This window comes from Fulmarus glacialis, unplaced genomic scaffold (assembly GCF_000690835.1).
Source record: "Fulmarus glacialis isolate BGI_N327 unplaced genomic scaffold, ASM69083v1 scaffold20632, whole genome shotgun sequence".
NCBI classification, from domain to species: Eukaryota; Metazoa; Chordata; class Aves; order Procellariiformes; family Procellariidae; genus Fulmarus; species Fulmarus glacialis.
In genome coordinates this window covers 27,990-47,170 of record NW_009196150.1, presented here as the reverse complement: position 1 = coordinate 47,170, position 19,181 = coordinate 27,990, and the positions used below count along the sequence as shown (strand labels likewise).

Below are 19,181 nucleotides of genomic sequence, written 5' to 3'. Positions count from 1 at the left end.
GGCGCCGCCGGGGGCGGCCGGGCCCCGCGGGGAGAGGGCGCCGGGCCATTCCTGGGCCCTCTTCCTGACCCCAAGGTGAAACCTGTATGTGGGAAGGAGCGTTACTGAGGCGCTCTGCCTTCGCCCCGTGCCTGCGCTCGGTGTTTTTCGTGTGCCTCCTTTCTCCGTGCTGTCCCTGACCTGCCACCCCCCGGCGGGTCGATGGGGTTGAATTGCTTCTCTCCTGGTTAATTGTTTATTCTCTGCTTCCATCTGCCAGGTAGTCTTTGTCTGCAGCATGTCTCTTTTCTGTGTTCAACGCTAGGCGTTTTATATGTTCTCTGTGTGTGGCTTTAAAAAAACCCTGCTTTTTAACATAATAAACCACTTAAAATCTTGCTTCCTCAGGCTCTTTGCTGAGAAGCAACGTGTGTGTGTGGTCTTATATTTAATGTCATTTCTTCTTGAAACAGTTTGAAACAGGCTTGCCAGTTTTCCGATGCTTCCTTTGATTTACTTTTGTTTTTTTATTCAACCTCTTGTTCTTTCACTTAAGAGTTATAGATGTTATGTTGTGATTGACAAACATCTGACATGGAACGATGTGAACTGTTTTTTCCTTGTAAAGGGTGGTTTTTTCCTTTTTTTTTTTTCCCCCCAAAAATATAGACCGAGGTCTTATGTTTTGCTCATATATTGGAGGACTCTCAAATGAATTTTGTCATGGTACTGATCAGGATATAGGGAGTTTCCCACTGTCCCAGTGCAATGCCCAAATCATGTACAATTTCAAATCTTCCCTCACCTCTGTAAAATAATATTTTCATGTTAAAGAGTATTGGATACATTTAGAAGTGTGTTGTATTGGACCAGCTGCAGCATAGGCTCATTGCTGTACTTATACTCCAGGGAGGATCAAAATATGTTATTTTTGTTCTGTACCATATCTTATGGCAGGATTGTAGAGCAAGGTGGCTGCTGTTGTCACTCAGATTTGTATTCCAAAAAGTTAAGATGTTTTTGATTATACTGTACATCATGATTTAGCAATCCCACTATGTTGCAGCAGGAACTAGGAGGAAATACTTCATGCTACTTGCTTGATGAAGGTCCTCATACTCTATGGAAGCATTGAGAAAAGGAGTACAATTCCCATGTTGGGGAGAGTGGGATAGGACACTAGTGGTGTAATTTCTACTGTGAAAAGGGATCTCTAATTTTATAGGTGTATTTCATGGGTACTTTGTTTACATGCAAACGCGATCGTTAAACTGCATCTGGTTATGAGGTGTTATATGATTAATTTCAGAATTATTCAACCTATGTAAGCTTGTTTGTGTCATTGCTTCAGCAAATTACTGACATTGTCAAAAACACTGCGTTGTGGAACTGAGGCTGCAGGAAATGAGTTCTCCAGTAGGGACTCATCCACCTTTTCTGGCAAAATGTTTGTATTAAGTGACTCAAGTTTTTCCATGTCTTTCTAGTACAGTTCAGCTAGGACTAAAGCTGACTGGTCTTTTAGGTGATTGCTTGAGACAAACTTAATCTTATATCATTTTAAGAGAGTCACGCTGTCACTTTTTGTTGTTAATGGATCCCTCATTGAAAAGTCACAGACAAGTCTATTTTAGTATTCCTCCACATCTCCGCTTTACTGTTACTTGATGCAGTGGACTCTGGATCAGAGGTGGACTATATGGAAAAATAGCCTTCTAAAAGACGTTATATGTGACTTCTGTCTGTTTCAAACTTTTTAACAGGCAGTGACTGAAGGCAAAAAACCACTTAACTAAAGTTGAAATTAATTGCAAGCCTCTTGTAGATTAGATTATCTTCATATATCGAACCATAATTCAGTATAACATTAACAGATTGTAACTTAAAAGGAAGAGAATCAGATAGAGTTGATAATGGCTTTGGGATTATAGGATATATTTTAGCTTCAGGAAGGTATTTTCACTGCTATCAACAGTGTCTCTCACTGAAATGTTTTCAATGTTTACTTTGTTAAAGCACTAGAAGTTGTCATTCATTACAGACCATACTAAAATCTTTAGGAGCGGAGAAAATTCCTTTTTATTGTGTGAATTTTAGCATGAGTGATAGCACAAGATTAGAATAGGGACTGCATAGAAAAAAGCAGAATCGAGCAAAATGTGGCATAAATCAGGAAAGAATGATGTTAACATAGCATCTTTTAACATTTACATGATTTTGAGTAGTTTAGAGTAGTGTTTTCTGAGCATAGAACATGACCAGTGTCACCAGAAAATGAAGCATTTCTTAAACCAATTTAACATACTGTAATGAATACAAGAAAAAATAAAGCTATCCATTCAAATTACCTTTTATTGCACAGATTTGGAACTCTTCTATGATAATGGTAGAATTAAAAAAAAAAATCCTTAGAGTCTCACTAAGCAGTTGCCACTAAAGCAGACGTTGATACAGAATTTTTTTTTAACTGAGAGCGTGTGAGCCTGAGGGACCAGTCTTCCTCGTTGTATCTTTATTGGTCTGCTGCATAATCAAATTATCAGTTAACTGTCTTTAACAGGGTGCTATTTTTACATTGTTTGTTGTAATGTGCCCAGCTACTAGCTTTTAAGATGTCCAGTAAGATCAAAAAAGTATTTCTGAAAGCTGCTATTCAAAGACATAGTCCGGATGTGTCCAGCAAAAACTGTACTAATTAAAAAGCAATGTGCTTTTCCCATTCAACCAATTAGATTTTTTTTTTGTTGTTAACCTTTTAAACTGTATGTTATGGAGTTGTGCTCTGTAGGGAAGATGGGCATTGTTTGTTGCATAGCCTATGTAATAATTGGTACCAAATAACTTGTCACGGTTAGGTAATGTAATGATACATAACAGCTTTGTCATACGTCACTATTGCAAGTACTTATTGCTGAAATCAAGGGTCAGGTATTATTGAGGTACCCTAAACTTTCCGAAGAAAATATTTTAAAAAACCCAGCTATGTGGTTCTTCGTGGTAATTTGGAGAGTCATTCAGTTTGAAATGAGAACAGGTCACTTTGAACTCCCACATTTCTAACATATGTTGTTTGTGTTACATGAAAGCAACAGGTTGGGGCCTCATTTGTGCCTAGTATTGTGCAAACAAGCTATGTCTTCCGGGTCCCCATGTTGTACCCTGAGCATAAAGCCTATCTTACTTCCCTCGTCATGATGCTGTTTAGTCTTAAGGCACATGGAATTAACTGGATAGAATATGTGGACCAGTTTTATGCTGTATTCTCAAACTTCTTTTTCAGCCTGCACCTTTGCCTTTCTAGCATAATATCTTTGTTTCTTCCCTTTTTTCTCTCTTATTTAAAACTTTCAAATCTTCAAATCAAATTTCAGATTTCTGTGATAATTTTATGTAAACCTAGAGCAGTATGGCAACTCAGGGTATCCAAGAACCAAATCTGGTCCTTTAACAATCACTAAATGTACCCTCAGTTGTGAAAGCTGTCTCTTTCAATGGAAAAAATATTCAGAGTTTATTTATATTTTAATGTTAATTTGTTCAGCAGTAAGGAAGATAAGTATAATTTGCCTATCATCCTTAAAGGGGCAGGGAGAAATCTTGTATTGGTTTTAATTGCAATATCTTATCTAAAAGCAGCTTGGTGTCTGTGCAGATTTCTTTGTTCCTTGCGCTTTTCAGATTTTTTTTTCAGGGCAGGTTACAGTCTGGGGGATTGTTCCGTAAGAAAGATGTGTGGTTGATGGACTAAGAATGACAAATACAAGGCAGAAAGTTCGTCTTAGTGTCCTCCTGTTTCAACAGCAATGATTGCAGCTGGTTTTGACGTAACTTTGGCATTGATAGCACCTAGCATTGTAGGTGAAGGAATGCTGAGTGGCACAAGTGACATCAATTACCTGCTCAAAACTGGGAGATGATGAAGAGAAGTTTTGTGCAAATCATACCTTGTGAGGGATATGACTTTGTTTGAGTAATCAACGTTTGACTGGTATTTGAGAATAAATTGGTAAATATATTGATTATTATTTGTGCCTTTTTCTCCTCACATATTTCCTTCCTAACATCAGATTTGGAACTAGCTAGCAAGAATGAATATGAACAGTTGTGGAAAAGTTTCACATCATATTTATTTTTCTTGCTTTTTACATAATTAATTGTCATCTTTCTCCCTCAGCCACTTCTGCATATATGGGCTGTTTGTGTGTGTATTTGTATTTTCTTTTTCTCCATTCCTCCCTGCCATTCCTTTATCTGAAAAACAGATCAGTTGCATGGTAAGGAAGCAGCTTTAAAAACTTTAATTCAACTCCCTAATTCAAATAGATTTTAATTCAGCTAGGTTGTTTTGCTGATAATATTTTTGGTACAGCTTTGTAAGCTATGAACACTTCATTTGGATTCAGCAATAGGGAAAATGGATATGGGGACATGTAGCTGACATTTTCTCAGGTATGCCTCTGAGGGGTGAGGTAGTTTACAGTTTTTTCAGATAAACAGCTGAGAAATTAATATGTAAGATACAAGTGGAGAAAAAATTAAGATATTTTTAAGTAGCTTTTTAGAGACCCTAATATGTACAGCTTCTACTCATGGCAAAGCTAAGCAATTTGTTTATGCGATAAGCTCCCCTATTTTGCTTGACAAGGAGGAAGGATTAAGACATTCTAACCATACCTTTTTTTGTCTTAAGAACAAAAAAAAAGGGATTTATTTTCTAGCTGCCTTCCATGATCACGTGGTGACACCTGTCATGGAGAGAGATGTAGTTCCAGACACTATTTTCCCACAGTTTTTGAAGTCTGATTTAATTTGATCTGTTCTTCTTCCTGTTGGGGTAGGTTTCACAGGCCATTAAATGACGACAGTAATGTAGCATAGACATTGACTTGACACAAATCTTTTGTTCCCTCCTTCACTTGCTTGGCAGTTCTTTAGGATTATGAACAGAAATGAAAACTGATACATTGCACGCAATGCTTGAGTATCATAATACAAAGAGGGAATAACATGAATTGCTTATTTTTGCAGGGAGTGGACACTCTCAAATATGATACTTGTGTGTTGTGCTGGGCCTATTTCGAGCTGAAGATGTAAGCTTTAGGAACAGATCCTCTGAGGCAGCCTGTGATAATAAATAATTTCTTTTCTGTTTTTCATTTCATTTTCATTCATTCAAGTGAAACTTGAAGCACTTATAAATTACAAGTTTTATAAGTTTTATTTTGTCTATTTCTTTCTCATGTATAATATTAGTGTTATGTGGTCACATAGTAGTTCTAGTAAATAGGTTCATAACAGTTTTCTGAAGTTGGATTTTGAAGGCAGATGTTTCTCCATCTTACTAGTAATGTGCAAAAACTGTTTTTTAAATTCTGTGTGGTGGAATGTCTCTAGGCGGTGAGAAGATGTTATTTACTGTCTGTCTTTACTTCTCAAGATTCTTCTGTCCAGCAGAGGAGTTGTATATTTTTAGTGTTGCAGGTCTGTTTCAGATTAACTTGGACAGCGGTTGTCTTTAACTTTCACCTGCATCTTCTTTAGCATGGGTGTTTTTATTAGTATATGTGGTGTGAAATTAAGGCAAAGGTCATGTTCATATTGTCCCTTTTATCAGATTAACGCAGTTTGTTTCATCAAATGCCAAAATAAATGGGGAGGAGCGTTACAGGTTTTGAAATTGCTGAGTAGTAAATGTTAAATTTGTCTTACACAACCGTTCAAGGGACAAACACAGTATTCTCCAGTGCAAACGGTTTTCCAGGGCAGCAAATACAGACTGAAAATCTAAAGATCAAGGGTATTTTAGTATTGTCACACATAACAGAGAAAGTGGCAGTAAGACTCAGCTCCATTTAGCAGATTATCAAGTAAAGCTTCTATATTTGCAGTTTCACGGGATTGAATACCCTTGCTCTGTAGGAGGGCCAAAGGGCAACCATGGGGGGAGTGTGCATACGTAGGTGCAAACGAACTTGTTTATTTGCTGTTATTTTCTTTCCTTTGTGCAGATTCGTCGAAGGCGCCTGGCTCGGTTGGCAGGTGGACCATCGTCCCAGCCTACTACACCACTTACATCACCGCAGAGAGAGACCCCACCTGGACCACCCGTAGTGGCACCAGCCCCGGGGCCATCCCATAGTCTAGGCCTAAATGTCCATAGCATGACCCCAGCTACCTCTCCAATTGGTGCATCAGGTAGGCTGGCATGTTAGTGACAGAAATGTTATTGTATGTCTACTGAAAGTTATTACACAACTCCTTATCTTTAGAACGTGAACACTATTCCTGGTGTTATTTCTGCTGTTACTAAAAATAATTTTCAGAAAGAAACATTCTAAAATGGTGAATGAAGGTACTTTTTGTTTTCCTTTTCCAAATAATAAATGATTAGATACGATTGTTTTCCAGGTATAAGTAAACTAATGGCATTTAAAATAAGGGTTACCAAAGCTTGCAGAAGTTCGTAGTACAGTTCAATATTACAGAATATTACAGGAAAGAAAGCCAATCTGTCAAGGAGACAGGAAAAAACCCTTTTCAGTCTTGCAACACAGTTTTTATTGATTGGTTTCTAGGTTCGTTTTAGCAATCAGTCCCAAGTTCATTTTTGATCTTTAATTACTAGCATTTGGCACAATTAAAAATAGTAGGCTGTGACTGTGCATTATCAACGTAAGAATAAAGTATTTGCTTTCTCCTTTATGTTACTTTGCCAATTTCACTATTTACTGGAGTGAATACAAGTAGGATATTTACAAATGGTATTTATTTCAGAACATACAAATAATACCTGATCTATTAAAATCAGACAAATGTAGAAAGCATGGAAAGTTGGGAGTGTTGCTCTATAGAGAGGTGAAGACAATATTCATATATATTATATCACTTTTGACCTTAAAAAAAAAAAATTTTTGATTTCAAGTTGGCTATCTTGGAAATCAAAACAAATTTGCGTGTTTTCCAGTATTGTGATCTTTATCTGAAAACTTAAGATGTTATGCATGTTATGTTACTAAGCTAAGAGGTTCACAAAACCAATCTCAAAACAAATGTCAAGATTGTTTTAAACAGGTTTTCAATATGATTTCTAATAATTTGATAGAAATAATATTTTTTTTTCCAATGCTCCTTAATAAGCGTGCAGAATTCTTTATCTGTTTACCTATTTCCTTTCTGAAATTTTATGTTTTTCCCTTTGGCAAGTACAGTAATTTACAAGCTTAAATCTTGTAATTTAGTTACAGTGCTGTTCTGAAATACCTAGAAGTGACTCCTTTCTGCTTATTTTGTTGCCTTGTATGCAAAGCAGGACAGAGAAAAGCTATCAAAAGCATTTCCTGAGAAAAGCTCATTGCAGATGGAATTTAACACTGTGTATTGTCCTCATGATTATATACAGCAAAGGTGACACTTTTTTTTGTTAAGAACAGTGCAGACTTACTGTGCTCACCAGCCTGTGGTTACATGACTATTTTAATCCATCTAAGGCCTGACTCTTGCTGAAAGGAGTATTTCTGACTGCCTCTCCCTCTGCTGTCCGTAGCAGCTGTGTGGTGAGGTGGATTGTGGACTTAATCCAGGTGAAAACTAACCCAGGAAAAATAAATGGATAGTTTTCAGATAGATGAAGTCCTGATCCATCTTACTGCACAACTGTATAAACGATAATGCCAACAGACCGGGAGGTGTGGAAACAAGTACCTGAAGGTAGAAATGTTCGTGTATTGGCAGACAGGTTTATCATGATTTGAAGTGGTCAGACAGCTAAGACCTTAGAGACTTCTGTTTTAAGAATTGATCTGTCTGCACTGGACAGTACCTAACTATACAGACTAGATTGTTTGATGACCAGAAACAGAAATTACCAGGTCAGTATAGTGTTTGTTTCCTACAGTGCAGCAATTTAATAATGCATCTTTTTCACACCAGGGTAAGAGATATGGTTAAATTGGGGAATAGATCAGGAAAAAAATGTTCACAACTGATTATCTGCTGCATTTATTTAGCATAAATGAAGACTCAGCTAAAGCTGTGTGGTTTGCGGGAGTTCCTTTGAGCAGTAGACTAAAATGACTGCAGAGGATTTTAATTCATTTGGACATGCAAAGAGCAGTTCCAGCGGAATAATGTCCTTGTAAGCATCCATTTTTATAAGAAGTTGCATGTCATGGTGAGATCAGACCTATGCATCAATTTCATGGAAAATATGATCATTATTTTGTATGTATTTTGAGAATATTTTGGTGAGTCTAAAACCAGTGTATAAATGACAGCCACACATACTGGGTGTGTGGTCTTCATAATTTTTGCACATCTCTGTATGCTTCTGTTTCCTTTTTTTTTTTTTTTTAAAAAGGAAAACTGGAGCTTTGGGTGTCAGGTATTTTATTGTAGTATTGTATACCTGATCCGGCAAAATATTGTATACCTGATCCAGCAAAGATGCAAGTAAATTCTGGAAGATTTGTTGTGAAAAGGTGGTAGGTAGAACAGTTTGTTTGAAGAGGCCTGTTAATGAGTGCTGTAGTGTAACTGTTAAAGTACATTTTCCTGGCAGTGGGAGTAAGACCCCAAGGGCATGTAGAACGATGCACTTCACCCTGGTAAGCCATGTTTGCTCTGGTCTCTTTATCCACTGACTTAGCTAGCTTTTTCTTTGGGAGGAGAGAGAAGGAGAGAGGAAGGACTCAGGCAAGACTGCCCCTTTGTAATCGAAGCTGTACTGAAGGAAAACAAGGCTGTAACTGGAATATCTTAAATCAGCGACATGCTGGAATGCCCTGTGAAGTCAGCCTTCCCCTGCCACGGACAACATATTTCTGCTGGGTGTTATCTCTAGGGTAACTACATCACTGAAGTTCTGCTTTTGAAAGTTGCTTTTATTTAACCTGATTGACCCGAGCAACTTTGCGTAGTTCAGACACTATAGCTGATACTTCTATATCCGTGGTTTTGTGGAGAAACTGTACTAGGCTTTGGGCCTGTGCCTCGTGCAAGGACTTTTAGTGTCAAAGCTATAATATGCATCACTAAAATTCCAGGACTGGAGGAAATAGCTATTTAGAACCGAAATGGAGCTTTTCTTGACTTTTTCCTGCTTCCTGGGTGAAATCTTTTGCAGAAATTTAATATTGGCAAATAGGTGGTTAAGTGAAATCTAACTTTTCTTGGAGGATCTTGGTTCCTATCTCTATTCTTCTTTTCACACTGAAAACCTAATGGGCTCAAGAATGTTCTTTGAATGTTGTTTATGAATGAATGATAATACCCAGGTACAGCCTTAAAATTACTAACCAAAGCATAGAAGCTTTGAACAAAACTGAGTAAAATTTACATTTAGCAAGTATTTTGTGATAGGTGCAAGTTACATATGCATTCTATGTTGTATATACCTTAGAGTGCTTTTACATGTCTTCAGTTGTAGAACGTAGGTGTTTGGACAATCTACTTGTTAAATTCTTTCCTGAATACCAATGCAAATTAATTTTACCTCACATCTTTTCCACTTTTTATTTGAAGATCTGAGTGTTTTCTGGATACTGACTAATATCCAGCCTAATACAAGGAGTGAAATATAAACTGTTATTATACCCAGGGAAGTAAGACAGGAGTTTCAAAGCAGTAGAGTGAAGCAACTTTTTCTACTTCCCATGCTGAATATCTAGTTGTTCTTCAGCAAACTGTCTTCTAAATGGGATTTTTCTGCCTTCTGCAGTTTTGTTCTGGTAAAATGAATTGTTTCAAGACCTAGAAAAGCTTTGGGAAGGGTGTTCAAAAACAAACAGCTTGTGTCAAAGAGCATGATCCTGATTTGTTCTGTTTTGCTGTCCCTGTTAACTTCAGAATGTGTTGCTGCCATGAACGGGGACAAGCTTACACTTTTCAGTAGTAACACTGAAACACAGCCAGTGCTGGAATTTAAAAATAGGTTGTCAATCTGGTTTTACACTTCTCACCTGAAACCCAATACTGTTTGGGGAATGTCTTGTAAACTGCAGGTGAAAGAACCCAAAGGATTGAAATTCACTGCTGCTTTCTTTTTAAACAGCCAGACGAATAATACCTTTTTCCTACTCCTTCAAGGAGTCCATTTACCGACATGCAAATACCTGACACTGATAAAACCACAGTTGCAGCTTGCAATTAATGCTACTTTATTATAAATAATGACCGAACAGCGTCACGAGGCACAAATTTTAGGAATAGACTACACTTAAGAGCCCTCTCCATTTAGATGTTTGTAGAACTCGTTCAACTTCCATTGTTACTGAAAGCAAGGCTTTTTCTGGGTTATTTGGAATTATGCATATAACTTTTGTCCTACCATGCTGGTATTTAACACTTCTCTGAAGAAGTCTCTTCACTGCAAAGTGAATCTGTCGGTTCATATCCTGATGCTCATCAGCCGTGCTCCAAAGCCATTATATTGCTTTCCATTTGCTGGTGTTGCACTTGGTACATGTTGTTAGTACTTCTTGGATGCTTATTTTATTCTTATGGAGAATGAAAATACTGATAACTTCCCTGTAAATTGTGGGAGGTTTTGTGGGAAGACTATCAGAACTCAGATTAGTTTTGTCCTGTATACTCACCCAAGTTAACTCCATTGTAATGACCCAGCATGAAGTCCTATTCTGATAGGACTGACTTTAGAGGGGCTTTGACAAAGTCTTAAGCTAGTATACAGAGCACTCTTTTAAGAGATCAGTTTGCTAGTGCTTTTTTTTTTTAATGGGAGTGAATCTTTGAGCACTTCATGGATGCAAATTTAGTTTTGTTCTCTGTATTGTAATGCAGGTAAGCGTTCCTATATTGCTGCTGCAAGGGGAGGTAGAAAATGTGATTATCTGTAGTCAAGTGTGAATATTGTTAACATTTATTTCCTGATGCATTACTAAGAATGCTTAAGAGCTGGATTGAAAAACAGTATTTCCTCTCTTTTTCCATCCAAATAATTGTGTAGTGCCTTCTCATCTCTGTAGTAGTAATCTTGGTGGTGCCTTTTCTCTAGGAGTAGCCCACCGAAGCCAGAGCAGCGAAGGAGTGAGTTCACTCAGCAGTTCTCCATCTAACAGCCTTGAAACACAATCTCAGTCTCTCTCTCGGTCTCAGAGCATGGATATTGATAGTGTCTCCTGTGAGAAAAGGTAAAAAATGCAGCTTGTATAAGCCGGCAAATATTGCACAATGCTAATCATAAAAAACACTTACACAGGAAAATATTCTGCCATTTCTCACTCCCAGCCATGTTAATGCAATAGGGTTAAATACTTAAAAATGACACACTGTTTAGACCACTGTAATGCTTTTTCTAGTCTGGTTTTCATGGGAATTCCTGACATAAAGTGATAAAAGACAAAGCATTAGCTTAGATATTAAGTGATGAGCATGTCTGATGGGGATAATTCAGCTACTCTATTTAAAAAAGTAAAGGTTATGGAAAGTGATAGCTGTGTAGTTTGTATTGCCTGCTGAAGAAATGTAGTATTGTATTTCTTGAATTCAAAATAAATGTAATATGAGAAGCATTTATCAACTAGGGATTTTAATTGCTGTTTGTGCATATGGCTATTCCTATTGCATTGGTTTTTTTCTGCTGCTTCTACTTAAGGTGACTGACTCCAGTCAGCATCTTACAGAGGACTGTCTGTGGCTTTCTACGAGTTAATGAGCTTCTTCTCTTATTTCCACTTACAGTATGTCCCAGGTAGATGTGGATTCAGGAATTGAAAACATGGAGGTAGATGAGAATGATCGCCGAGAGAAAAGGAGTCTGACGGATAAGGTTAGTCTGTTTTATGTTGGCTGTTCTCTTCCAGACTACATATGTATGTTATTGGAACATCGAGCTTCAGGATTTCATGGGAGAACCTGTTCAGATTATGCAATTTGGAGTTAACAGTGCTGTGGTTTTGGTTTTCAGTGTAATGCATGCTTCTGTTACATAAAAAGTTAACTTTATTTTATGAAGACTTCACCTCAGACTTCGCTTATGTTGTTGTGTTTTCCCTCACTGACATTAGCCTTACATGGCTGCAGCTTTGCAATCTGTAATATTCCTGGGGCTTGCTTTGCATTCTCTTCTTTCTCAAAAGGGACAACATTGTTTTTTGGAGAAACTTCTTTACTAGAACTGTATGTGGTAAGTGTTCCAAATAATGGAATAGAAACAAGAACAGAAGATTTAGGATGGAGGAGTGATGCAGAGTTTTAGCTTGCAGTGAGTTCAGTTATCTTCATATTTTGAATACGTGCTTTCCAGAGGATGGAACTAGCCCTCAGATGTCATCTATGAATCATTTCTTCACTGCGTTTCCTCATAAAAAGTTTATTGGAAGGAAAAAAAGTCAAAACTTCCAGTAGCAAAGCTGCATTTTGATTGTCTCAGATTGGTTTATGAATGATATTTGAAAACTCTGAAGAAAATGTTTGTTATATATCCTACAACGAAGTGACCTATTAATGCCCAGATCTACTTTTTTAATATGCAGTAGGCCCAAAGAAATATTTCTAAGACACTTCTGAAGATTGTTGCAGCTTATTTGTGTAGCAGTTAGAGGTCTACAAGTACTGCTTCAAATGTTGTGCTGAAGTAATGCTATGTAATAAGATTTTCTTTTTAATGATATTATAAGAAAATAAATAAGAATATTTAGCTATCCGGGTTTGGACAGGTGGTAGAACCCTTTAAAGTAAAAAAAGGAAGCATCCAAGTACAAAGCTCTAATTCACTCCTAAAATTGTCCTCTTTGTCATTTGATTTTAAGGCCCATGTGAAATAAAGCCATAAAGGAATGGAACATCAGTGTAGTGTAGAGAAGTTTCTACAACAATTCTTGCAGTGCTCATTAGATGTCTTTGTTTATTCCTGCACTGTCAGTAATAAGGTCAGTTGGTAAAAGCCTGGCTTAAAGCCATGTAGCAATAACCCTGCCGCAGAATCTTTTCCAGTCAATTCCTAGCTGCAAATCAGGCGGTCAGGCAGCTTGCATTGTGCTACTGTGAAATAAATAGCTTGGAATCAAGCACAATCTTGAAGAGGAGGGGAGCAGTGGAAAGTAAAATAAAGCTTTGCAAACTTGGTTCAATTCCTCTTACTCATTTGGAGACACCAAAAAGTTAAGTGGATAGGAGACTGCATAGTCCTTTTTTATGAGCAAAAATGTTCTTGCCTGGTTATCTGCACACGAAATGATGTCAAGAATGTATCCTTCTCTGCAGAAGTAGGCAGGCGAAGTAGAAGTACTTGAAAACAGTAAAATACTAGTAGAGTGATTAAGTCAACAAAAATGTATGAATGTGCCAAAATTTATGGTTTATTAAATGGTTTGAGGAAAAGCTTTTGAAAAGGATACAGTGCTGGTAGTTGCTGGAAATTGCTGATAAATCTAGGCTTACCTGGTGGCCATTATGTGGCCTCAAATTTAAAGGAAAAAAGGGAGCTTTTTAGTGGCAACCTTGGTTTTTTCAATCTGCATTTTGTTCTTCCCCATTGACTTATTTTTTCTAAAAGAAAAGAGTATTACTATCTCAAGAAGTATGATACATAGCAGTACAATGTGCATTTGTATTAGTCAAATATCAGAAATTTTTTTTTTTGGTCTGGGAAATATCTACAAGTCTCACAGGAGAACTCTTGCAGGAAAATAGCCTCAAAGCTAAAACTTTCCATCTTTGAAATTCTATGCAGCTGAATTGTCTGTTTTGTGTATTATGTTGCTTTTTCAGTCTTGGTAGAAGCTGGGGGGGACAGAGTTATGTTGCCATTTTGTCATGTATGTTTTGGAAATGTTTTGCAATGCTACCTGTCCTCATGTTGCAGGGGTAATTACTTGAGTTTTATTTCTTTGTATTCCGCCATTTTTTTAGGTGCACACTCAGAGCTGCCTTAGGATTGCAAGAACCTTCCCATTTAAGCTTTGCTAGCCACTATATACGGTAGCGTTCTTTTTAGAGAAACTAGTTTTTCATTTTGAGCACAGTTTACATGATGTTCCTTTTTTGGAAAAAAGGGGAATGAGGCAAATTCTTGAGTCTTTTGTCTCAACCTGACTTCACTCAAGTGAAAGATGTCTTTATCTTGGGCAAAAATTTGAAAGCAGGAAAGTCTTGGGGAAGTTCGCTCCTTCCTGTGCTTTCATTTTTACAAGAAACTCTTAAAATACCTGTGTATAATGAAAATTTGAATCCCCGATTAATTCCTTAAAGGAGAAATCATACGTATCTTAGTTAAATTTCCCTTCTCATTATACTGTTTTCGAATATGTTTTGGGAATTTGCTTCCTACTAGATTTGTGTATTTCTGCTACATCTTTTCTGCATCTCTTGTGTGTTTCTTCAGGGTTTTTTCCAAATAAATTTTGACAAATACATCTATATTCCTTTATAAGTATACAAAATCTGCCATTAAGAGTCAGTCTGAAGCCATTTAAAGAAGACCTGCATCTGATAAAATTGTTCTGTTTCCAATACATTGCAAATAAGTTGGTGGTTTTTTTTTTTGTTTGTTTGTTTTTGTTTTTTTTTTTAACCCCCCCTAACCAAGGAACCTCTGTCTGGGTCTGAAGTATCTGAGGAGCAAGCTTTACAGCTGGTCTGTAAGATCTTCAGAGTCTCTTGGAAGGACCGAGACAGAGATGTTATCTTCCTGAATTCACTCTCTGCCCAGTTTAAGCAGAACCCAAAGGAAGGTAGGTATCTGAACTGTTATCATTATTAGGGATTGTTCCAGTTGAGTGGCATGTTCCCTACTCTTATTTTTAGCTTTTTCTCTCTTTGCTACAATGCCAGAGCCACCTACTTGTGGTCTTTGCTTGATTTCAACATCTGCTATCAGCACATGTAGCAGGAAATGGGATCCCCAGAAAGGAACATGGGACTGATTGGTCATAGCTCCTGTTTTAGTCAATTGCTGTGCTCTTGTTGGTTATGTTTCCTGTTGTCAAACTACTGTGCTGACATTGCAGCGTTGCTGGATTTTTTTTTTTTTTTCCAGAAACCTTTTACTGAGTTAATGGGTTGTCTTGCATCATAATAGACATTTAGCAGTTAATTTGATCAGCTAAGAATTCCTTATTATTTTATATAACTAATTATATTTTATATGTCAGCTATGAGATATGACCAAATTCAAAATTGTTATTTTATGTGTGGCCATATGTGGGATGGGGGGGTGTGTGTGTGCGGTTTTTTCCTTTCTTTATGACAGAACTTGTCCAACTCAACAGCAGGATAGGAAAATATGAGAGGGACAGACAAGACAACTTAAATAATCAACAATAACAACATTAGGCGATCTATGATCTTTCGTACTTTCCATAAAAGTTACATTTTTGTGTAGCTGTGACTTCAGAACCTAGTTAATATAGACAGAGCGGTAGTTAAAAATGTAAGTATCATTCTATTGTTTTTTTGCCAAAAGCAGCACTTAATTTGCAGAAGTAAATTACTGTCCTTTTTAGTTGAAATCTCTGATAATGTTTACATCTCTGATTAATGTGTAGATGAAGACAGTAGGTGAGGATACTAACTCTCTTCTTTTATTCTTAACAGTGTTTTCAGATTTTAAGGACTTAATCGGTCAGATTTTGATGGAAGTGCTGATGATGTCCACCCAGTCAAGGGATGAAAACCCATTTGCTAGCCTGACGGCTACATCACAACCAATTGCTGCAGCTGCCCGGTCTCCTGACAGAAGCCTGATTTTAAACATGGGCTCTAACCCAGGAAGCAGCCCTATGTTCTGTAATGTGGGCTCCTTTGGTTCCAGTTCATTATCCAGGTGACTTCTGATTATAACTGAATACTGATTTCACTTGAATATTGATTGGTAGACTAAAAGAGAGAGAGAGGGGCATAGAAATGTCCCAAGAACAATAAATATAATAGATTTTAGAAGTTCTTCACTCTTTTTCATGAGAACGTCCTTCTATTTCACCATTTCTGATTACATTGCCGTGGCTAGATGTGTATTTGATAGGTTAAAGCCATGTAGCTGGTTCCTTCTGAGAAGTATCCCTAACTTGCATCAGTGAAGGCTATGACTCTTAAAAGTGTGTAGATTGTGACATAGTTTTATTCAACATTAGTAAGAAGGAATAATGTGTGTGAGCTGCAGAATTATTGCTGAAGAGTCATCAGAAGGGCAAGGGCTTTTCTTGCTCACTTTATCTTTTTCACCCTTTTTCTGCATATCCTAAATCGTTGCTTTTTTTTTTTTTTCTTTTTCCCCTGTAACTGGTTTAGTCTCTATGGGACTAGTCCAGCTCCTACTACCAATTTCACAAGCTATGTACCAATGACTGGTTCATCTCTTACCCCACCAGCCAGCTCAGTTGCCACTACATCCGTGCCTTCCATTACTGTCAGCTCTCACCTCACAGCAACAAGCCCTTCTTGGATGCAGCCTTCCTCTCCGAGGTACCGGCCATACACTGTTGCCCATTCTGGAGGCTTTTCAGCTTCTTCCATCCCGCGTTCCTTGAGTATTTCCATCCCATCTAGTTCACCAAGTCCTCCAGCCATGGCTGCTAGCCCTCCAGCCATGCCAGTGATCACATCCAGACAGAGACCCACAACAATGGGTCCACCTTTGTTTACTGCTTCACCCAGTACCTTGCGCAGGCGTTCTTCTTTACTGAACAGGATTCCTTCTAGGTATTGCACAAGAACAAAAGAGTGTGTTTTATGTGTGCTGTGCAGGGTGTGGCATAGTCGTGCAATTTGGAAGAACTTATGTTTGTGCTGAGCTCACCCTACTTACCCTGAGTTGATTTCTGTGTTTTGGTTTGTACTAATAGGTTGACTTGCTAACAAGCCATCTTTGCCAAAATGTTAAACCTGCTTCTGCAGGCATTTGAGGTGTAATGTAATTACTTTAAAGATAGCAATGTTGTTAATTTCTTCCTTTTCTTACATCCATTTCAGTTAAACTATTAGCTTTCTGTTCAGTTGCTACTGCTGGATAGTAAACCAAACAGACCTCCTGCTTTGAAATCAGTTTTCTCAGTAGGGCTTTAGTTGATTTGTTGACAGCTGTTACTTGCTGGACTGTGTTAGATTTGATTCCCTAGTGCATAGATTTAAATTACAGATTAGCCTATTGCAGTATGCCAGGCCAAGTTCTACTGCATTTTCTCTGTTGGCTGCTCCTGGAATCCCCAGTCCCTGCAGGAGGTTTTGAGACCACTGCTATAAAGTTCAGTAGCTTAGAAATGTAATACTTATTATTCAGTCATGTCTAAACATTCCCACTTCAGCCATAATTTTTATTAGGTCTCCAAAATTCTTTTTAAATTTCTGGTTTGTGAACGTGTGGTGTTCTGATATGTGAATAACTTGATATGTAGTGTGATAGAGCATGTTAGTGTAGTCTTGGTTTTACTAACATGGAGTTATCCGTTGTCTGCATGTTTAGAGAAGATGATTTTTGGCAGACTTACAAAGAAAAGCTGCCATTTACTTTTTCTTTTGGCTTAAAAAATCTGATGGCCTTTTTCATTTTTGTTGTGGTAGTATATACGACAACCCTTTCTCCCTCCTCCTTCTTGCCGTTTCTGATGTATCTGAGGACAGTAGTGATGAAGAAAATGAAGATGATGATTTTTCTTGTGTCCAGTTTGGGTCCAGGTATTGAAGAAAGATAATGTAACCTGCATGTTTGGTTGCTTAGGAACTAACAGTCTGTGTAGTGTCAAGTGTTCTTCAAAGTAACTTGGGAAATGACTAAAGCCAAGGATGTCAAGTGTTCTTCAAAGTAACTTGGGAAATGACTGAAGCCAAGGAAATGACTTGGATGGGTTTTTAAGGTGGCATATAAACATGTATAATGAATGCTAGCTAGTCATTGGATGGGTTTTTAAGGTGGCATATAAACACGTATAATGAATGCTAGTTAGTCAGCTCTTTTTTGAAGAGGTGACTAAGATAAAGTAAATGTTAATCATACTGCCTTTTAGGTTTAATGAGCATGGTTTCTGAAACGATGTTTGAGTGGAACTCCTCATTGACTATATGAGTAGAAGGAATATTATTTACCCATGGTTGTAATTTTAAAACCAGTGGTACATCACGTGCGTATTTTCCTATCAAAAACTGGAAAATGAGGACAAAGGTTAACGTGTAGAAAAAGGTATAGTGGCAAATAGCCAGCTGATGCAAACAGTATGACTTTGAAGATTCATTGCTGCTTGACAGCTGAGGATCACTCCTCTAGCCTGTAAAGAAGATACACCTGAAAGTTTAAACTGGTCCTTTGACGTCGTAAGTAGTAGAGGCTGATGTAGTTGGAGCAGCCAAGAACGGAGGGGGAAGAACAGAATATTTTACTGTAAAACAAAGACTTACGAATCATATAGCAAAGCCCTTTCATTTGTGTGACATTAAGATAAGTGAAAACAAAATGAGAATTGATATTAGTGAGTTCTGTTTGGAAGATAGCCAGGTAACTGTGCAAAAAAACTGCAGAACACTGGATATGCCAAGGAAAAAAAGCTTTTGGAAATGTAAATGTGGCGTAGGATCTTCTCTAGTTTTACGTTCCATTGCAAAGTAATGCTGCAATGTCTTGGTTGATACATAAATGTTTTCCTATTAGGAGTGAGGTTTTGGTGTGAAAAATGAGCAGCCTTCCTACAAAACTGTTTGTCATATCCAAGTGATTTGTGTTCTTTATTAGTCTGTTAGTGAAAATGATTCATTTCTTTCTTTACCCATTAAAACTTAACATTCATCAGCTTCATCCCATGCACCAAAATTCCCAAAGAAACGCCCCATTCTTTTGTATCAACCCAAATTGAAGAAAGGAGTAAATGTTTTATGTAAAAACCATGTATTTTAGGAAGAATTTTCTGAAAAATGATACTTCTGTAGTCATTTTCTATGAGCATTCCGACCCCTGATTATGATGGATAGTAATTCTGAGGTGGCCTACGGCTGGCCACGTAGCCTAATAGAGCCAGTTACAATTTGCAAATGTGTAAGGGAAACAAGATGAGAGTTTTAAGGACTACACGCATGTTGAACAACTGGGAGGAAAAGAGTTCCTCCAAGACTTTCAGTCCCCTTTGAAGTATTTTAGTTACAGCAAAAGTCAGGGGAAATCTAATAGCTTGAGCCTTCTAAAACTAAGCTAGGTCAAGACTTCAGGAAGCACCTTGTGATGTCAGGGAATGCCCAAAAGGGCTTGGTATGAGATGATCCAC

General features: G+C 37.6%; 1 protein-coding gene across 1 annotated transcript in view; it reads left to right on the top strand.

The window, feature by feature from the left end:
• Positions 1-6,140: 6,140 nt before the first annotated feature.
• The window catches only part of UBE4B (ubiquitination factor E4B), a 36,339-nt gene continuing 23,298 nt past the window's right edge, over positions 6,141-19,181 (top strand). Inside the window, exons 1-8 of the mRNA XM_009572125.1 lie at positions 6,141-6,174; positions 10,991-11,126; positions 11,677-11,764; positions 14,525-14,669; positions 15,532-15,760; positions 16,225-16,398; positions 16,483-16,635; positions 17,494-17,607. Of these exons, the coding sequence (XP_009570420.1) occupies positions 6,141-6,174; positions 10,991-11,126; positions 11,677-11,764; positions 14,525-14,669; positions 15,532-15,760; positions 16,225-16,398; positions 16,483-16,635; positions 17,494-17,607 (1,073 nt within the window). The remainder of the gene's footprint in view (positions 6,175-10,990; positions 11,127-11,676; positions 11,765-14,524; positions 14,670-15,531; positions 15,761-16,224; positions 16,399-16,482; positions 16,636-17,493; positions 17,608-19,181) is intronic.